The sequence below is a fragment of the Lytechinus variegatus genome, chromosome 5 (genome assembly GCF_018143015.1).
Source record: "Lytechinus variegatus isolate NC3 chromosome 5, Lvar_3.0, whole genome shotgun sequence".
Taxonomy (NCBI): Eukaryota; Metazoa; Echinodermata; class Echinoidea; order Temnopleuroida; family Toxopneustidae; genus Lytechinus; species Lytechinus variegatus.
The window spans coordinates 25,325,245-25,345,441 of NC_054744.1; the positions used below are offsets into that span (position 1 = coordinate 25,325,245).

Consider the following 20,197-nt stretch of genomic DNA (forward strand, 5'->3'; position numbering starts at 1 on the left):
AATCTAATGAAAGAAAAACAAAATCTTATTAGACAAAAACAAACTTGTGTGCACCTCCATATCATGAAACCAACCCACAATTATATATGTCTATGTATATTATTATTAGTACAGATATTTTACAAGTTTTAGCAACTCTTTGTATTTAGATATTTTGTGAAAGAAATGAATGAAGAGAACAATATGGTATAGAGCTCGGCAGATGCATTTTTTGGCATCACCAATTTTTCGAAAAAGCAGATAGCTCTTGGGAACCTTGATTAACGCTATACACATACCATTGTTCTCTTCCTCCATTTCTTTCACACACTGTTGTGCATGCTCAAAAGTTAGTGAGTGTTGAAACTAAGGCACTACAACTACAATGTCCGGTGATCCCAGAGAAACAAACCTCATTGAATATAATATTTTATCACCTGACTTCGCAATAAATACCTAAAACATGGCATAACTTGAAAGCTAGCTGATAGGCGTTCAAGCACAAAGAAGCTATACAGGAAATTAACATCAACAGCAGTGCCCTATTTAAAGTTGTAAAGTTTGAAAAGTTTCTTTTGGAACCAGCTAATGTATGGGATTTACATATATGGGAAGCGAGGTGATAAGAATGGCGTCACCTCTAGGTCGTGCCCCCCCCCCCCCCCCTTCCTGTATCGAAATGATATGGCGCGCCCCTGATTCTAATTCTCTATGCCTATAATTCATCATAGGACTATCTTCAATAATGGACTTGATTGAGGCTAAAAATGGACAGGTTGCGTTGCGTTGCGTTGATCGCGCGCAAATCATCACGCATTTTCAAGTAGGCCTACTATACGGCCGGGTACGTCGTACACGTTTGGTGCAAATACCGGTCCAGCGCGCGCGCGTGTTGTATGGAATTGCATTGCGACACCGTGGAGACTTTTTTGATCTGGTACCGGACTGTAAAATCTGAAATATTACGGCTAAACATTCGTTTTACATTAATTAATTTATAGAGGCAGTCTCATTCGTGCCATATGTGTTCATTGTACTTTGATTGAATTGTTGATACAAAGGTGAACGGAGAGAAAATGAGCGTAGATGCCTACGGACCCAGCTCGCAGAGCTTGCTCACGTTTTTGGATGCGGAAGAACATGACCTGCTGGGAGCCGACACGCAAGGCACAGACTTTGACTACAATGTGGGGGACTTTACATTACCATCACAGACACAAGCTTCTCAAAGCCAAGCATCCCAGTTGGATTTGGCTTCACAATCTCAGAGTCAGGTAATATCACAAGCCACCAACAAAGTTGTCATTGCATTGTTTTGTCATTATGGCCTGGCCCTGGCATGTCGGGTAACCCAAACTTTCCAAAGAACTCCGCGGGCGGTCAGGACCTTACGTGCAACTTGGCATACTCACCTGACAAGCGTGAAGTATGGTCAAAATAATTCTCTGAATAAATAGTTAAAACAGAAATCAAGCACTTACCACGATTATATGGATGATGGTCTATAAACGAGTGGCAGTTTTTCTCACATCTGGGCACAGACGTCAGACTGGAACCTCAAAAAAACGAAAGTTCTCTCCTACCCCGTTTCGATCGGCCATTTTGTTACAATTCATAACAAAAATGGCCGATCGAGACGGGGGTAGAAGGAGAGAACTTTTCGTTTTTTGAGGTTCCAGTCTGTGCCCAGATGTCAGAAAAACTGCCACTCGTTAGACCTTCATCCATATATAATTGTGGTAAATTGTGGTACACAAAATATTTTGACAAGCAAATTTAACATGAATACATCCTCACCTTTCACATTTTTAGCATTATTTTAGGGTTGAATGAAATTTTATCAATAATTTTGGGGTTTTTTGGACATCGTTTTGAGCAGTCAACGACTTTGTTCTATCCGCCATTTTGGATTTCAAGATCGTGCCGTTACATCTTCAAACGTAGAGGGCAGCAATGCACGACCTGCATGTGAATGTTTTCGATACGGCCGATCGACCGCACCCCACCAGCCCGGTCGGAAAGGACCGGGGCAAGGGGTAGGATTGAGTACTGCGATGGAGTGAAGAGCAGTCACTATGTCTGCATTTAATATTTTTATTTTGTTGAGATTTTGGAGTAATTTATGTTGCTGTTCTGTGTATTCTGAGGAAAAGTATGTTTTCTGTGATTTTCCTTTTGAAATGCCACTCTCCGTTTCCAAAGGCCATTTCCGTGAATTCCGTTTGTTTTCTGCGATCGCGGAAAATCACTGTCCCTAGGTGTCTGAACACTTATGAATTTTGACTTTGGATTCCACAAAAAATAGAAATTCATTCAGTAGATTGTAGACCTACATCTTCTTCAGTTTTGACCTCTGATATTTCTTACTGTAACAGGTACCGTAAATACATGTACTAAAAATTGATGGAACTTTTCTCGTTAACTTTTTTAAAAATGGCTGTTCAAAATCGATTTTCCAGACACACAAGCGGTTACGGTTCATGTACAAAAATTAATTACACACATACATACACAAATAATTTAGCGCCCAACAAAGTTAGTGACAGCACAAGTTCATGCAGGAATCCCACAAGCATCCTTTTCATCTCGTATCATTTACAGAAAAATTGATGAGGATTGCTGGAAAGCTTGTCTGAAAGATGGATAGCATCTCTGAGTGAATCCAATATGATATTAAAGGCACTACATCTTTCCCAGCATTTCCCATTGATTTGATGATGAATAATTATCCAGGACTGGGAAATAAGAATTCAAAGGAGCAAGGTCATTTTTGTCTCGCCTGCATAGCAGAGCGAGAATATACATGCACATGTAGGCGCTTCTTTTTCTAACAGTGGCGTCACCAACATTGAAAGCTTTACCAAGGTTAATTATTTTTTTAATATCTTAAATGGACGTACATAGTTTATGAAACTTGGACAAAAGGGTAGAATGAATGAAGTATCACTGATTGCATGAGTTTCAGGCTACATGTACATACATTTAGTCATACATGTAATCATGATCAAAGGTCATTTAGAAGTAGAGCTATGAACTTAAATCATGTTTATTTACCAATATTAATTTTGTTAATGTTGTTAATGGAAAAAACAAGTTTCTGAAATGTCTTCATAACTTTGAAAGTATCACTGTACATGTATAAGGACCTATTTCATGAAACTTGGACATAAATGTATGGTTTGCAGGTCACGTGATGAAGGGTAAAGTTCATGTAGGGTCAATGAACCTTGGCCATGTTGTGCTATCAGTATCATTAACATTTTATAGGCTTTTGCGATCCTTCAATGGAAAAGTAGCTTATGTACAAGTAATTGTAATGTTTGCATGCGTTGTTTGATCACCTTTTTATTATTTTTTTGTTACAATGCACATGTGTAGGTGGATGCTAGTCAAACTAATGGGATAGATGAGTCTGTGGCTGCTGTAGGACAACAGGTCAAAGAATTAACCTTTGAGGAAGACGAAGAAGATGCAACTGTGCTCTCCAAAGATTTACCCAACCATGCCTGCAAGTAAGTATTCAAACAAAGTCCTTATTATGTACACATCATTGAAGGAATTTGAAGCAATTCCACTGTTAGTACTGTAACTTCACAATGTCTGCAAAATGTTATGACTTGGTCTGCTGTGAGTATTTACACTATTGGACATAATGGTGATTTACAATTATTTGATTGAATGATTGAATCACTTGTGTCCAGATTCCATTCAAAGTTGAAATTGTTTTCAAAGAAGAAAATTCAGAGGCTTCAGGGATTATCTTACTTTTGATAGCTCCCTCGGTCAAAACTGAAGGAAGTATAAGTTCTGAAAATAGAAACCACCCTTTAATAAGGGTTTATAGTTGCACTTTTATTAGGAACTTGGGCATAGATAAAATTTCACTGGTTTTGCTTTGTTTCATCAGGTACTGCGGCATTCATGACCCTGCTGCTGTTGTTCTCTGCAATGGAACCAAGAAATGGTTTTGCAATGGACGAGGGAACACCTCTGGCAGGTAAGTTCAACAAAACTTTATAGCCTCTAGTTTAATTCCCCCCAGATTATTTTAATTTGTATTTCACAAAGGAAAGTACCATGTAGGGATTAAGTTTTCTTGCAATTTACATTCTTTCTTCCCAGTATGAATAATTTCCTTTCTGTGTTCACATGTACCTTTATCTTAACCCCTAAAATCACGTTCTACATCTTGTATCTGGTGCAAGTCAACTTTATATCAGATAATCTGATTTGTTGTTTTGTGATACAAAAACTGCCCACTTTTTTTGAGGGGGGGGGGATGTTCATAATTGATGTTAACCGTTTCATGTTCTTGGATGCTACATAACATTCTCGCGCATTTTAAATTCCTATCAACTAATGTTAAAATGTGAATTTTGAGATCAGAATTTGCAATGCTTATGATTTGTACAAATTGTTTAGGGTTAAAAGAAAATTATATTCTCTCCAACTTCATTGAAACACAAGGAAAAATTAGTGCAAGATTGCATGTTACCAGTCATTTGTAAAATATAGATCTATGAAACGATCCCTGGGCTAATTGCTGGCAAGTTTTGGTTTGCAACCTCTCTCTTTTTTTTTTTACAAACTGAATCATGGATTCTTTTCTTGTCTGTCCCATTTTGTTTTATCTAGCCATATTATTAACCATCTTGTGAGAGCCAAGTGCAAGGAGGTGACCCTCCATAAGGACAGTCCCCTTGGGGAAACCGTTCTGGAATGCTACAACTGCGGATGCCGCAATGTCTTCTTGCTAGGGTTCATCCCAGCCAAGGCCGACTCTGTGGTCGTTCTGCTATGCCGTCAACCTTGTGCCACTCAAAGCAACTTGAAGGATATGAATTGGTACGAATGGCCATAAAGAAACCTTTCAAGATATTTCTCATTTTGCATGTACTTTTATATGCATTACCATAGAAGAATCATGAAAGGGTTTTCTGGATAATTTTGAGTAATGTGAAATATTGTTACAAAAACCTGTATTTATTTGTATACTAATCATTTCTCTATATTTTTGCAGGAGAGTTGAATAATATTCAGCTTCTTGTTATGTTAAATTATATTTTCATTTAAATTTATGCTTTCCAGGGGTCACGTTTTTGGTTTTCAATTTTACAGAGAGTTTACGTATAAATTCCCAATCTATTGTTTTATAAATATAATGATAAATCCACAATTTACATGTCTCCATTATTGATTTATGTTGTGTGCTATCTCCACAGGGATCCAAGCCAGTGGCAGCCTCTGATCCAGGACCGCTGCTTCTTGAAGTGGCTAGTCAAGATCCCTACTGAGCAGGAGCAGCTGAGGGCTCGTCAGATCTCTGCCTCTCAGCTCAACCGCCTGGAGGAGCTGTGGAAGGAGAACCCGGAGGCCACCCTGGAGGACCTTGAGAAACCAGGAGTTGATGAGGAGCCTGCCTCTGTCATGCTTAGGTAGTCTAACTGACCCTCATTTTGTAGTCCAGGGGCTCGTCTCATAATACAGCCATTATGGCAGCTACCATGGTAACACGGTTCTGCAGCCAATCACAAAATAGGGTGCCATGCTATTTACAATAATGTCAAAATTACAGTGGCTTGAAGAAGTTATGAAATGGGTCAAAATTGAAATAACATATGCTCTTTAACAGTGGTTTAGCTAATGGTAGCTGATGCAACACAAATTGCAAACCATGGAGTTCAACACATGGCAAACAAAGCATCAGCTACTGTCTGGGAATGATATTAAATGATTTTCTTCAACATTGGAGCACAAGCGAATATAACACGGTAAACATAGAATGTAATCAGGATTTCAACAGATGTTGCTTCCCACAATATTAGCACAGACTTGCACCATATACTGTGGACACCTCTGCACAGGACACCCTTCCATTATAGGGCAGGTTTCCAAGACAACTGCTACCCCTGAAACCATATCTTAGGACCTTTCATAGGACCTACAGGATTGCAAAATATTAGAGCATAGTGGCTTATCTAGTAACTGAAATTTCACACAGATTAGAATCTTTATTCTTGCAAAAAGTTAGAGCATGTTGTAATATTTTAATAGGAAGCATGTTTTTTAAGTTTTCACTCAGATTGTTATACTATGTTCTGTCTAAGGTATGAGGATGCATACATGTATCAGAATATCTTTGGACCTCTTGTCAAGATGGAAGCTGATTATGACAGGAAGCTGAAGGAGACCCAGACCCAAGAAGGGGTCACTGTTCGTTGGGATATTGGTCTCAACCGCAAAACAAGAGCCACCTTTAACTTCCCCAAGAAGGAAGGTTAGTGAAAAAATTATCTCTGCAATATTTTCATGCTGATAGTTTCCTGTGTAATTTTTTTTCTTGCTTTAGGGTTCAGAGTATCTGTATTTATCTGTATTTATGGATATATTTTGTGTACAGTTTTTTGAAGATTTTCCTATTTTTAAAGGTCAACTTCTTTTATTTCTCCCCATCATCTGATGACTGAATATTTCCATATTTTTCCAATTCTCTTAAAGGATTCTTTAAAACTGTTAAAAATTAAAATTTTGTTCTGCTTTTCAATGGCACAAAAGCCTTATACAGAGGTTAAAAAAAATATGATGTTGATAGACTTTCAAACTTGATAATACTTGAAACATTACCGAACTGAGGGCTTATCCATGCAGGTTATATTATTTCGTAGAACAGCAGTAATCAGAGTGAAGATTCTGGTACTTGTAGGTGGAGTCCATAAATGTGAACAGTCCAACCTGTACAGTATTAAAGCTCGTAGATTGTGATATTTGATAGAACAAGTGTCTGTTTTCAGTAGGTTATGGAATTTGATTCATTGTATATTCTAAAGGCTAAAACAATGCTTTTGGGTTGACGATGTGAAATTGACGTTTGATTTTTCCCTCAGATCTGAAGCTGATGCATGGTGATGAACTGAGGGTCCGCTACACCGACCCAAGAGAGCCCTGGTCTGGTTTAGCTCATGTGGTCAAGACTCCAGACAGTATCCTTGAATTGATATTGCGAACAAAGTATGGCCTTTGAGTGAATTAAAGCCAAATGCACGTACAGTAGCTGCAGTTAGCAAAGATTTATAAAGAGGGTGTGTTAAAGATCAAGGTGTCTGTTATCATATCATCATGGAAAGTTGTGATTTAGTTTATGCAAGGCAACATGAATAGGTTCATGGGGGCATGTGTTATATAACGGCTTGGAGAAAAGGTCTTTCTCATGGCAGAATGGATTGTTTATTTTGCTAATTACTAAAATACTAACATATTTGGCATAATCAACAAACATAGAAAGATTATTCCAAGCAATTGCTTGAGAGTCACAAGAGGAACAGGATTAACTAAATAGATATAACTCAAATATCTTTCTGTCCAATACATGTGAATTTAAAGAAAACGTCTAATGGTGAATGATTATTACTAAGCAATTCTTTTATTCTGGAATTATTTTGGGCATAATATTTAGTAATACAAACACTCATGGGTACTTTGTTGCATTCTTTAAGAATTTGTATTCTATTGTTATCACATGAAATATTTTGTGTGAGTTGTTGTCATAGTACTCCATATTACCTTTCATATTTGGGCAGGAGGAAATGATGTACTCATTGCATATTTTCCATTTAATAAATATGCTAAAAATATTTCTTAAATGACACAAGACATTGAAACATGTTCTGAAACACATGATAAAATTTTGATCCGTGTAAATATGTGCCGTACACAGTTAGTTTGTGGCCAAAATTTGCTCCATGTAATCCTTTAACAACAACTTAACAGACTACAGCGATGAGATCTGTGTGGAATTGAAAAGCAGTAGTAACATCCCTGTCAAGTTCACCACCAACTTTGCTGTTGACTTTGTCTGGAAGTCAACATCATTTGACAGGTGAGTTTATTATATTTTAGACCATGTCTGACTCTGACTTTTTTGTTCAATCCAGATAACCTTCAATAGGCCAGGGCGAACATCCAGGCATTTTAATCTCGAGCCCTATCAACTGACTGACCGATGAAAACAATGCACTAGCGGCCTGTACAGCAGCGCGGCATTTTGGCATGCTTAAAATGCATAATACACAACCATCGCATTTGTACTGAACGCCATGATAATCGAGTTAACCCATTTTGTTGTCTGGAAGTTAACAAATCTTTTATAATTTTTCAGTGCTGTTTCTTAGCTTTCATTGTTTCTTGTACTTTGTTTTCATTGCACTAAGGTCAGTGCTGTCGTCGTTAAGCGGATGTGATGTCACTCCGCCTGTATCTCATTGTGTTTCACTCCACCCAATTGAAATAAATTTGTATCGTAAATGGCAGGAATACATGTACATTCCTTGAAATGCAGAAGCATGTAACATCCTCTGCCAATTGAAGTTGATTACGTGTATGCTGCAGTATTGTATAGTGCCTTAAAAACTTCTGATAATGTATTTGATAAGTGATGTAGAAGCAAGTTTGATTAAAATTAAATGTTGATATGCTTTATAATTGATAAGATTAAGTATTACCCCTTGAATAATGATGAGCTCGTTCCTTAAGGAAAGTGAATTTAATCTTTTTTGTCTTCTCACAGAATGCAGAATGCCCTGAAGACTCTAGCAGTGGATGACACCGCCGTGTCGAGCTATCTGTATCATCGTCTCTTGGGACATGATGTTGAGAACCTCGTTCTCAAGTGTAACCTACCTAAGCGGTTCTCGGCCCAGGGACTACCGGAGCTCAATCATTCCCAGGTGTCAGCCGTACGCACCGTGCTCACACGCCCACTAAGTCTCATTCAGGTTAGTTGGTTTATTGCCCAAATCAACATGTAGATTTCTTTAGTGCATGTATTGTAGTATTAAAACGCTCGTCCTTTGCTAATCAGCTATGTAGAAAGACCTTAGACTTGGCCTGAACTAGGTCAGGGTGTATAGGGAGATCATATGGTTGGGGAGTGGCCCTCCAGGGGACCGTTTCATCAACATTTTTGTCTGACAAGATGTCAGATCTGACATCTTTCCTTGATTCTGATTGGCTGAGAGGCACTGATACTATAGTAACTGTCGGATAAAATGGGACTTGTCGGATAAAACGTCTGACAAGTCCTTTCTTGAAACGCTCCCCTGGTTAAACCTCTTTTGTGAATTCAGCCAATGTGTTTAAAATCAACTGGACTAGAACTTAGAAACCCTCAACTTATTTGTATCCTTTATTTCAGTTTCAACCTGTAACAATATTTTTTTTTTCAGGGACCACCTGGTACTGGCAAGACTGTGACCTCCGCTTCTATTGTCTATCATCTGGCCAAGCAGGGAACTGGGTAAGGATATGCATTCATCATTCAGTAAAGATGAAAACAAGATTAACATTTATTGTCCTATAGTCTTATACAATTGCAGTAAAACTTGATACCTTCTTTAGCATGCCCATAGATAGTTAATCATATATCAACTGAATGTTATCATTCTGTGGAGCTGAATAATCTGTAGGTGATCATTTCATTTTCAGTTTTATTTCTTTGTGACTTTAGAAATTTTTAATCATATCACATCCAGTCTTATGTTGGTTTAAAGTGAAAATGTATTAAGCTTTAATAAAAATAAATGTTATTGTATCTGTCATTCTACAGCTGACAGAACTGTAGTGAATAAGTAACCTAATGTGTATAAATCCAACGCATGCTGCTTTATGATTTAAAGTGTCAAGGAGAATTGTTTGACAAGGTAAAACATGGAATGTAAATTATGATATCATTAGTACTATTAACTTATTTTGCAGCTTACTATTACCCAAAGCTAAGATTGTTGCTGAACTAATTTCATGTATTTTGGACTTGAAATTATGACACAAAGCTTTAAATTTGTTTTTATTTTGCTGTTATTTTCAGGCAAGTACTGGTGTGTGCTCCTAGTAACATCGCGGTGGATCAGCTGACTGAGAAGATTCATAAGACTGGTCTCAAGGTCGTCAGATTGTGTGCCAAGAGCAGGGAGGCCATTGATTCACCCGTCTCTTTCCTCTCCCTCCACAACCAGGTAATTATATGAAGGGGTTCTCGCACATCTCCCCCTGAGAGACTGGAAATTCATCCTAACCCCTTATCTGGGCACCGTCTCAGCACTAACATATTTTGTATTATCTGACTGTTCCATAGTAACAGTCAGACTCCTGTGGTATCAGTTATTCAGAACCATAGAAAGTTGTCAAATAAGGGGAGTTAGTGTTTAATAAAGATTTTTGTCGGTGATTTTCACTGACAAATGTTTTGAGCTACTTCTAGAAATCCTTGCATCTGATTAGCTGAGAGTAAATGAGTCAATGAAATCAATGACAAACCTATTCATGAAATGCTCCCCTGACAACTTGTCAGTTGACAAGTGTTTGTGAAATGCCTCCCTGATCTCACTAAAGAAAGTTAACCTTGGCAATGATTTCATGAAGGTTTTCAACAATTTACCATTTACAAACAAGTAGCATTATAACAGCCAGTGAAAAACAGCCAGCCAGTGATTGTCCATCAATCAAATCCCAAGGATTTCACTGAAACTGTCTGTGGATATCAACCTACATGAGACTAACATGCATTGAAAGTTAACCACCTATAATTGCCATGGAGAACTTGATTTGATTTTGCTGTTCTGTTGGCGTTGGTAGTTACCTTTGAGTTACCAGGGGCCCATTGCAGAAAGAGTTAAGTTTAAACGCAGTCAAAAATTCAATTGCAAAGTCCCAAATGCGCTGTTGATTGGTTGAAAATCAAGTTACGCGTTATTTTTAGAGTTGCGATCGATTGCAACTCTGTCTGTAACAGGCCCCAGTTGTATAATCTTATGCATTCTGGCAAGATATTCTTGATATTTGTAATGTAGCCTCATTACCAAGCAAATGCTTCAATGTCAGTAGCTTACAACAGCTAAATTGATAACAATGACACTGAGAAGCAGACTGTAACCCATGGAGTAGCTTTGACCATTCATTGAGATGAACTCTTAATGTTGGATTTGTTGTTGATCATCAGGTTCGTAACATGGAGGGAGCAGAAGAGATGCAGAAGCTCCAAGCTCTGAAGGATGAGATGGGAGAACTGTCAAGCAATGATGAGAAGAGGTACCGCACTCTCAAGAGAAACTGTGAGCGAGAGCTACTACAGGTATGCATTACTCTTTCACAAAATTTGCATCGAACCTTCATGAATTTGCAATCACTAACAGATACGAGAAATCTTAACATATTTGATCTTAGCTGATGAAATGGAAACATTTCAGTAGTGTATAGCAGAAGATTATAACTTGTTCTCTCTCTCTTGCTGTTTTCATTATTCTTACATTCTTTTTTCTTTCTATTTCTTTCTTCCCTTTTTCATTCTTTCTGTCTTTCAATTTTCTTTCTATCTTGTATATCTCTCTTTGTGGACTCTTTCCTTCTTTCTTTATTATTGATTAATTATATTATTTATATTTGCAATTATTCCCCCTTTAGTCATTCTTCTCTTGTTTCTTTGTTCATCGGTCCATCTTTCTCTCTCCCTAGAATGCCGATGTGATCTGCTGCACCTGTGTTGGAGCTGGTGACCCACGCTTTGCTCGTTTTAGATTCCGTGCTGTATTGATTGATGAGAGCACTCAGTCTACTGAGCCAGAGTGCCTCATCCCTGCTGTTCTTGGATCTAGACAGGTACTTATTTCATCTTCGTTTTCATCTGTTTAAGTGAAATTTTACTCGCAAAGTGGCTGGCAGTGTAAGATTCTTGAGTAATGGTGCAGGTACATGAATTATGGAGAGTCATTTACACACTGATGACATGTGAATAAAGAAATGAGAGCAATATAACTCACCTTGGTAGCTTTAATAGAAAACAGGGATGTATTGAGTTAGCTTCACTAAATCAGTCTCACACAGTTGGTTTGTATAGCTGGCAGTATACATAAACAATATCGGCTGCAATGCAGCATCAATGGATATTGTAAGATTGAGTTCATGCTTTCAATTCCAATACAGAGAAATTTTATTTGATCCAGCATGTCGAAAGAATTGTGATACCTGTGTTTGATAGCATGAATTCTAATTACCATTTCTTATAGCTTGTTCTAGTCGGTGATCATTGCCAGCTTGGTCCCGTTGTCATGTGCAAGAAGGCAGCTAATGCAGGCCTGTGCCAATCTCTCTTTGAACGTCTCGTCGTCCTTGGAATCCGACCAATCCGACTTCAGGTCCAGTACCGCATGCACCCGTCCCTCAGTGCATTCCCATCAAACATCTTCTATGAGGGGTCCCTACAGAATGGAGTTACAGCAGGTATTAGAGATAGCAGAAATCACATTCAATTCATTAGTTCTTTTTGTTAACAAATCCCAAAAATGAACTTTAAGAAATGCCAGCAATGTATTAGCTTCACTGTTCCCAATATCTGGAAAAGTCTCTCTATCAATATCTGTTCGTGCTCATTACGAATATTCAAAATTAAGCTGAAGACAGATCCGTTTTCTCAGTAATATCCCCTTTATATTTTTGTAAGCATTTGGAGAGCAGAATTTACTTTTTATGTCATTTTAAAGTGCTTTGGGCATGTTAATGGTAAGGTGCTATATTATACAGATATTGCCACCTAGAGTTTGAATATAACATTTCCTCTCCCCGATGGAGTTATATTTTTCCCAAGGGATTATATTTTGCCCGAAGCGTGCAGCGCTGAGGGAAAATATTCTACTGAGGGAAAAATATAGCTTCGGAGGGGAGTTGAAATGTTATTTATTTAAACGATAGACCAAGCAATATCTGTTTTATTATATAGTCTATGTGGATTCGCCATCAAAGATTGCATTCATCATCTGGCTCCAACCCGAACGAAATTCTTGCTACAGCTCTGATCCATCTACGTCATAATAGAAAATATTTTGAAAATACATTAAGCGCGTTCGTGCAATTGATGCGTAAACACTAGCGCGTACATCCAACTACAGTAAGCAGCGAGTGACGTCACCTTAGTGAATATAACGCTGCAATTGACAATATAACGCATTTATTCCCTGAGGTGACGTCAAAACCTTGAATATAACAAATGCGATCCTCGCAGCTATGGTCACGTGAAGGCGTATTGACCTATCACTGATTCGAATCTACATAACCTATGTAATATAACTATTTAGTGTATGAATGTATAACTCACTTGCTGTCAATCATATCATTCTATTTGTATTGCAGTGGCCCATATTTTGATACTTTTTTTTCAAAAATCAGCGGTAGTAAAAGACTGTATAAGGACAATCTTCAAATAAGAATCATATGCCTATTCTGAAAACTATCTTTTATATTCTGAAATCTATCATTTTTCATTGTCATATTGATTAGAAGTGAGGTTTGCCATTGGCTTAACACCGGTCATGTTTAACTCCACTGGTTCATAGCCACACATTTGCGTACTTTGTTGAGCCTGCTGACACATTTGTATTTTTTAAATTCCCTGTGCGATAGAGGATCCACATATATGTGCAGGCTGTCTCTTGCAGGTTTAAAAATTCACCCATTTTTTGCGTTCGCATGTTACAGCTGAGAGGATCAACCGTGCAGTGGATTTCCCATTCCCTCAACCTGACAAGCCAATGTTCTTCTATGCTACCACAGGGCAGGAAGAGATTGCCAGTTCTGGTACCTCCTACCTCAACAGGTAAATTTGATTATTCCATATCAGTTCAAGTCATATTCACAATCCTGGCTTTAAATGTAAATGTTGATTCTGTATCAGTTTCAATCACAAGACATTCTCTGAATTCTGGTTTCAAGGATGAATTTGTTGAACCCATATTGTTTGAATCACAGGACATTCTCTTAGTTGTGATTTTAAGGACATATGCAGATAATATTTATTTCATATTCTTCCTCTTTTTTATTAAAAACACTGGAATTCACCAAGAACCCTGAGCAATGTACATGATATCATTAATATACAACTTGAGCTACTTAAAGCAAATTTTCTTTTTGCTAGTAAAACATTATCTGAAGATGAAGTGCAACTCTTTACTTCATTTGTGTAGGACTGAAGCAGCCAATGTTGAGAAGCTGACAACTCGATTCTTGCGTGCTGGTGTGAAGCCAGAACAGATTGGGATTATCACGCCTTACGAGGGCCAGCGTGCGTTCATTGTACAGTACATGCAGTACAGCGGGCCCCTCAATGTCAAGCTTTACCAAGAGGTGGAGATCGCTAGCGTGGATGCCTTCCAGGGACGTGAGAAGGATTACATTATCCTGTCTTGCGTCAGGGCCAATGATCACCAAGGCATCGGATTCCTCAATGATCCCAGACGTCTAAACGTCGCCCTAACTCGCGGAAGGTAAGTTTCCTGAAAGCTATTTGAGATTATTAGTTTATGTTAGACAATGCCATTTAACAAGATGGTAAATGAAGTTGGTTCATTTATCCAGTTGTTTTTCTCTCTTATGCAACATCATTAATATTGTAAAGCAAAAATTGTGTTCCATCAATCTGGCTAGATATGAGACACTGCCATGCATATCTGTACAGTAACACTCTGTGCAAATCTTTTCATCTTATGATTAGCACATATACCAATGTGTCTGGTATCTCAGCACCTGTTTTGGGTTTAGGTATACACTACATTCTTTGCAGTCATACCAAAGTCCAGGGGAACATTTCATGAAAGTCGGATGTTTTATCCGATGTAGTTGTGATTTATCTGAAAGTGACCATAATAGCAGTCGAGACACCTTTGCATCTCATCCGATCAAACTAAAGAAAGGCTGTCATATCAGATATCTTGTCAGATAGCAAATGTTGATGAAATAAGCTCCCAAACAATTTTTTCATTCTATAATCTAGGTATGGAGTAATAATTGTTGGTAACCCCAAGGTCTTATCACGTCATCCCCTGTGGAACCATCTCCTTACATACTACAAGGAACAGAAGGTCTTGGTGGAAGGTCCACTCAACAATCTCAAGGAAAGTTTGATCCAGTTCAGCAAACCTCGCAAGCTCATCAACCCTTCCAACCCGGTAAGCCTGTTATTATCGCATAGCCAAACTCACGTTGTGAGCATTCAGGGTTTATTTAGAGGAATTCTTATAATAATGGTATGTTCCTGTCATCATGGAGCTGGAGAGCAAAAACTTGCTGAAAACCATTGAGGCTTGAAATTGCCAACACAGTAATCCTCTTTTGCAACCACTATCCAAATAATTTTACCTTGTTGAATGTTATTCTTAAATTAAACGAGTTAGATTTCCCAATCACCTCCACCACACTTATTTAAAAACTTTGATATTGTAATAAATGTTATAATGTCACAATTATTTGTTTCATTATTATTTTCATCAATGTGTAGGGAGGTCGTTATATGAGTATGGCCATGTTTGATGCCAGGGAAGCCCTAGCACCTGGTGGTGTCTTTGACAGGTCCAGGATGTCTAATGGAGGTAAGTTTACAATGCTTTCTCTGGTCTTTTTTTTCTTCACTAGTTTTTGCAATGAATATGTACTACTGTTTTCATTTCCTGAAAATTTTTGTAACCAGTGTCATGTCTGGTCATATTGAATACATTAATTTTCTGGTATCTGGGGAATAAATGTAGAGAAGTCTTTTATATTCTATAACTTGCTCTGCAACAAAATATGTGCCCACCAAACAATCCATATCCAAATCAGTCAGGATTATGGACACTTATGTATCTTACAAAAATTTTATGTATGCCCAAGTTGATGATATTTTATTCAGCACCAGAAAGACTCAAAATTATCGATCATGTAAATGTTTAACTGATGGAACTAAAAACAAACGTGAAGAATGCCATTCTCCATTCTTTCTTAATTTTCATCAGGTCCATCTCACTTCCCAGCCAACCATGGACGTGTCCATGACCAGATGGGTTACATCCAACCAAACCAGTCCCGCATCGCTGCAGCCAACTTCCCCATCCCCGTCAACATGTTCATGCCCCCACCCATCCCCCCAGGAGCCCCTGGCTTCTTCAACCAGCCCCCTCCACCCAATGCTCGCGGCCCAGGTCCCAACAGAGGACCCAATTTCTCTGGCAGCCCAGGAGGAGGAGGAGGCCGTAAGAAGGGGCGTGGTTACCAAGGTTCGCAGCATCCGCGTCAGCAGCAGCAGAATAATGCAGCTAGCAATGGACAGGGTAAAGCCGGTGGGAACAGCGGGAGTCAGAACATGTCGCAGTACAACCTCTCTCTCAACAGCACCCAGAACAGCCAGGTAACTACCTTGATACTCACCAGAGCGTTATTTCATATATCATGTCTATTACGACAACTTCCAAACAATGTTTCTCCCAATTTATAAAGTCAGTGATTTCAGTAGCTAGCTTGAAACACTAGCATATATTTACCTTTATTTGGCCATAGGGAGCAATAGTCAAAGCCCTTACTGAGGTTTAAATCTTAGCTTTCTCTTCTAAAATTGTGTTTATGACAATGGATGCTAACTTATGCTATTAGACAGAACAATTTGCAATGCCCTGTCATCCAAATCAGTGCAACATTCTCCAAACTTTTCCTCTTTTTATAAACAATGGCTGAAACCCAGTTTTACCTTCTGCTAGAATTGTATCCCAAAGTCATTTGTACTTTCATGTTTGTACTCCCATATCATGAGAGGGGGGCCAAAGAGTCTGCAAATGCTACCTTATGATCAATATTTGTGAGCAAGCTTGTAAGTATGATTTGAATGTACATATTGGATCTCTTTGCAGCCTGACGTGTCGCAGTCCTTCTCACAAGGTGTCCTAACCCAGGGCAACATGTCCATGTCTCAGCCCATGAGTCAGCCAGGACTATCTCAACCAGGCTTCTCTCAAATGGGTCTCTCCCAACCAGGGCTATCTCAGCCAGAGCTTTCTCAGGTATGCTTCACTATTCCCTTTCTCCTTTTCTGCCATTTTATGGTAAGATATTGTGTCCCCCCACATTTGCTTATTATTATTATTATTATTGATACTGGTGAAGCTGCCCAAGTCTAAAATTTTGGAATTGCAAAAAATCTGTTTGATTTTCAAGATGTAAACATCATGTTTGCATATTCTGCAGGGGTGTGAGAGTTCAGATTTTTATCTGATTTCAGATTTTTTGTTTTGATTTTCAGCTGAATTTCAGCTTATATTTGGCTTTCCTTTGTACAAAAAGTTTTTTCTATTTCAGACTTTTTCAATACTCTTCATCTTCTTTTCAGATCTTTTTATTTGTGACCACTCACACCCCTGATTCTGGGTCCAGTAACATAAAGCTTGATAATCATCGTAGAACATGTTTTACATTTGATTGCATTGACTACAATATACAATTCATCATGACACTCAAGCGTAAAATTAATCTCTAACCTTTGTGTAACAGAACTTTGGTCTGGAAAGTCTCTGACTTTGGAAAATATTATACTTATAGAAGGTTGATGTCGCATGATGACACAACCATCATTGTCTCATTCTCATTGAAATTAACTTCTTGTGGTGTCTCCCGTTGAAATTCAGTGTTATATTTTTCATGTGTAGCTGTGACTAACAATTTTAACCGGTTCAGCAAAGGGCAATGAAGCGATTAATGTTGTCCTACATCAAATATAGCAAGGGTTTCAACACCAAATATGACCAGGTACCACAAAACATACAAAAGTAGTACGGTATGGTTTCCAGTTAAAGTACTTCATTAGAAGTTTTGACCAGAATGGTCAAATTTCAGGTTTTTGTGTTTTCTTCTTGTGTACTGAAAAAAATGTACCTACCAACCCCAAAAGAAAGGCAGTTTTATGCCCCCACAGACGAAGTCCGGAGGGGGCATTATGCGTTGCTCCTGTCCGTCCGTCTGTCCCTCCCTCCACTTGCTTTCTGCGCAATAAATCGAAAAATATTTAATGGAGATTAAGAAATTTTGGTGTTTAGTAGGTAGATGACAGCAAACTACAGGCTAAGTTTCGAATTTGGAGTCTGCAGGTCAAATGTCACAGCTCAATAAATATGCAAGTTGGTTTCTGCGCAATAACTTATAAATATTCAATCGATTTTAAAAAATTAGGTGTGTAGGTAGATAACACCAAAATACAGGCTAAGTTCGAATTCGGAGTCGGCAGGTCCAAGGTCACAGCTCATTAAATATGTGAGTTGATTTCCATGCAATTACTCAAAAATATTTAACAGATTTTTAAAAATTTGGGTGTGTAGGTAGACGACCCCAAAATACAGAGTCCGTAGGTCAAAGATCAAAGGTCACAACTCATTAAATATGCGAGTTGGTTCAAAGGTCTAAATTATATTGGTTTTTGCACGATTTTAAGTTTAATCATAGTGAATTAATTTCTGATCGCCTTAACCCTAAAAAGACTGGGGGGGGCTGATTCAGCCCCCCCCTCGACATTTTTCGCGATAAATCCGCCGTGCAAAATTTTTTGACCGCGTCGCTCACTGACTTTTTACTTTCAAGTCTCGCGCAACTTTTGAGACCAAAATTGTGACCCCCGGGTACGCGGTTCGGAAATTACGCAACATTTCGTAAGTGCATGCACACTCAAAATTACTCAAAAACGTGAATTTGTGTACAAATCCAATGCAAATAGTATTTTGAACCAAAATTCATAAATGTATCATTATTTTTCCTTTTACTGCTTAAAATCAATTAATTTTATCTTTTTTATGGTCCAAATAAAGTCCCCGACAATTTCCATTGAAAAAACAATAAAAAACAAAAAGTCGAAAAACAAAGAAATACATAAGAAATTTAGAAAACAATAGAATACATAAGAAATTAAATGTGATGTTGAAATTTTTTTTCAATAAATTTGATCAGATGCCTATCTAGAGTATGTGAAACAAAAATTAGCATTTCAGGGGCATTATTTTATTAATTACAGCAAACTTATGATTTTATGCATAAATTAGCATAATTAATGAAACATGAGATTTTTGCAGAATTTGATTTTATAGTTTTGTAGATAATGCCATGGGTAACGCGTGTGCCAATTTTCGTCGCGATCGCGCGATCGACGGCCGAGATCATAAGGGGGGGCTGAATCAGCCCCCCCCCCCAGTCTTCTTAGGCGTCGAAATAGCCCAGTCTATTTAGGGTTAAGCGGGGCATATGTGTCCTTTGGACACATCAAATTTCCTCTTTAGTTTCCTTTGGACCCATATAATCTTTGGGGATTATGTTGCAATTTGTTATTTTTCTGGATGTAATCTATCATTGCTGTTAATTAACAACTGTGTAAGCTGTTGTATTTGTTCTTGTACACATAACAAAAACAGGATGTGCTCAATTAGTGTACCAGCTTTAGGGCGATTTAATGACTCTATTAATTAAGCCTTTATATTGTTACCTAATTCTTGTTTTGTCATCTTTACACACATTTTATGAGGTTTTGTGGTTTCTGCACAAAGGCATTTTTTTTCCTCCTTATGCATGTCATTACATTTACATGTATGAACCAAAGTAGGATGAAATAATGAAAATAAGGTTTCTTGAATTTGAACTTCCATTGTGTTTTACAGGAAAGCTTCATGGGCGAGTCTGAGTTCAAGTCTCAGCTGGATGCCGCCCTCTCCCAGGACTCCACCTACCAGGGAGACCGTAACTACATGCAGGGCTTCGGTTATTAGTTCCTAGGGAGAGAGGGGGAATCCCCCCCGGAGAATAGCGGAGAGAGGTGTATACCATCAAGCTGAGGCAAAGGAATCATCGCTCACCTACCAACATCACCCGTAAGATCGGAGGAGAGTATGAGGCAACCAGGAATCAACATCATTGTCTGTGAAAGACATGCCAACTCTCTACAAATGTGGCAGCGCTGGTGTAATGTAAAAAAAAAATTATTGAAATAAGCAGCGGATAAACAAGAGACGACCGGTAATGAAGCAGCCAGGAAAAAAAAAGATGGAAAGAGAAGGGAAAGAAAGACGAGAAGTGAGATGGATAGAAAAGAAGAAACAATTCTGATCCATTTCTAAGAAAATCATATAGGGCTGCATTCAGTGCATATCAGCACTATAAGAGCAAAAGGAAAGTCGCAATGAATATGAGGGTTCTGTACCTGAACAAAAGTATGCCATAGTATGTCGCAGCTGTCAGCAAGAATTCTGCTCAGGTTGTTGCTTATTAATCCTCCAGTTTCTTCATTGAAAAGGGGACATACCGGTGGACCGGGAGAATTTCTGTAGACTTCTACATGGCTTGAACCCGATAGGCAACTTTTGTTCAGGTACCTAAAATACCCACTCTATGAATCATGGGTTTG

General features: G+C 38.3%; 1 protein-coding gene across 1 annotated transcript; it reads left to right on the forward strand.

Annotated features, from left to right (window-relative positions):
• The first annotated feature begins 849 nt into the window (after positions 1-849).
• LOC121415803 (regulator of nonsense transcripts 1-like) lies at positions 850-19,824 on the forward strand. The gene is made up of 21 exons (XM_041609135.1): positions 850-1,253; positions 3,358-3,491; positions 3,887-3,976; positions 4,615-4,824; positions 5,202-5,414; positions 6,087-6,256; positions 6,864-6,959; positions 7,747-7,855; positions 8,543-8,750; positions 9,201-9,271; positions 9,839-9,986; positions 10,970-11,101; positions 11,482-11,625; positions 12,033-12,246; positions 13,498-13,615; positions 13,983-14,282; positions 14,789-14,963; positions 15,293-15,383; positions 15,786-16,177; positions 16,674-16,823; positions 19,455-19,824. Exons 1-21 carry the CDS (start codon positions 1,056-1,058, stop codon positions 19,560-19,562), a joined length of 3,471 nt encoding a protein of 1,156 aa, XP_041465069.1. The 5' UTR covers positions 850-1,055; the 3' UTR covers positions 19,563-19,824.
• The last annotated feature ends 373 nt before the right edge of the window (positions 19,825-20,197 follow it).

Bases quoted from the DNA above. Each gene is read 5' to 3' on its own strand.
- LOC121415803 (XM_041609135.1), top strand. From the start codon at position 1,056: ATGAGCGTAGATGCCTACGGACCCAGCTCGCAGAGCTTGCTCACGTTT. The intron at 9,272-9,838 runs GTAAGGATATGC...TGTTATTTTCAG, and splicing joins CTGGCCAAGCAGGGAACTGG to GCAAGTACTGGTGTGTGCTC. The intron at 14,283-14,788 runs GTAAGTTTCCTG...TCTATAATCTAG, and splicing joins GTCGCCCTAACTCGCGGAAG to GTATGGAGTAATAATTGTTG.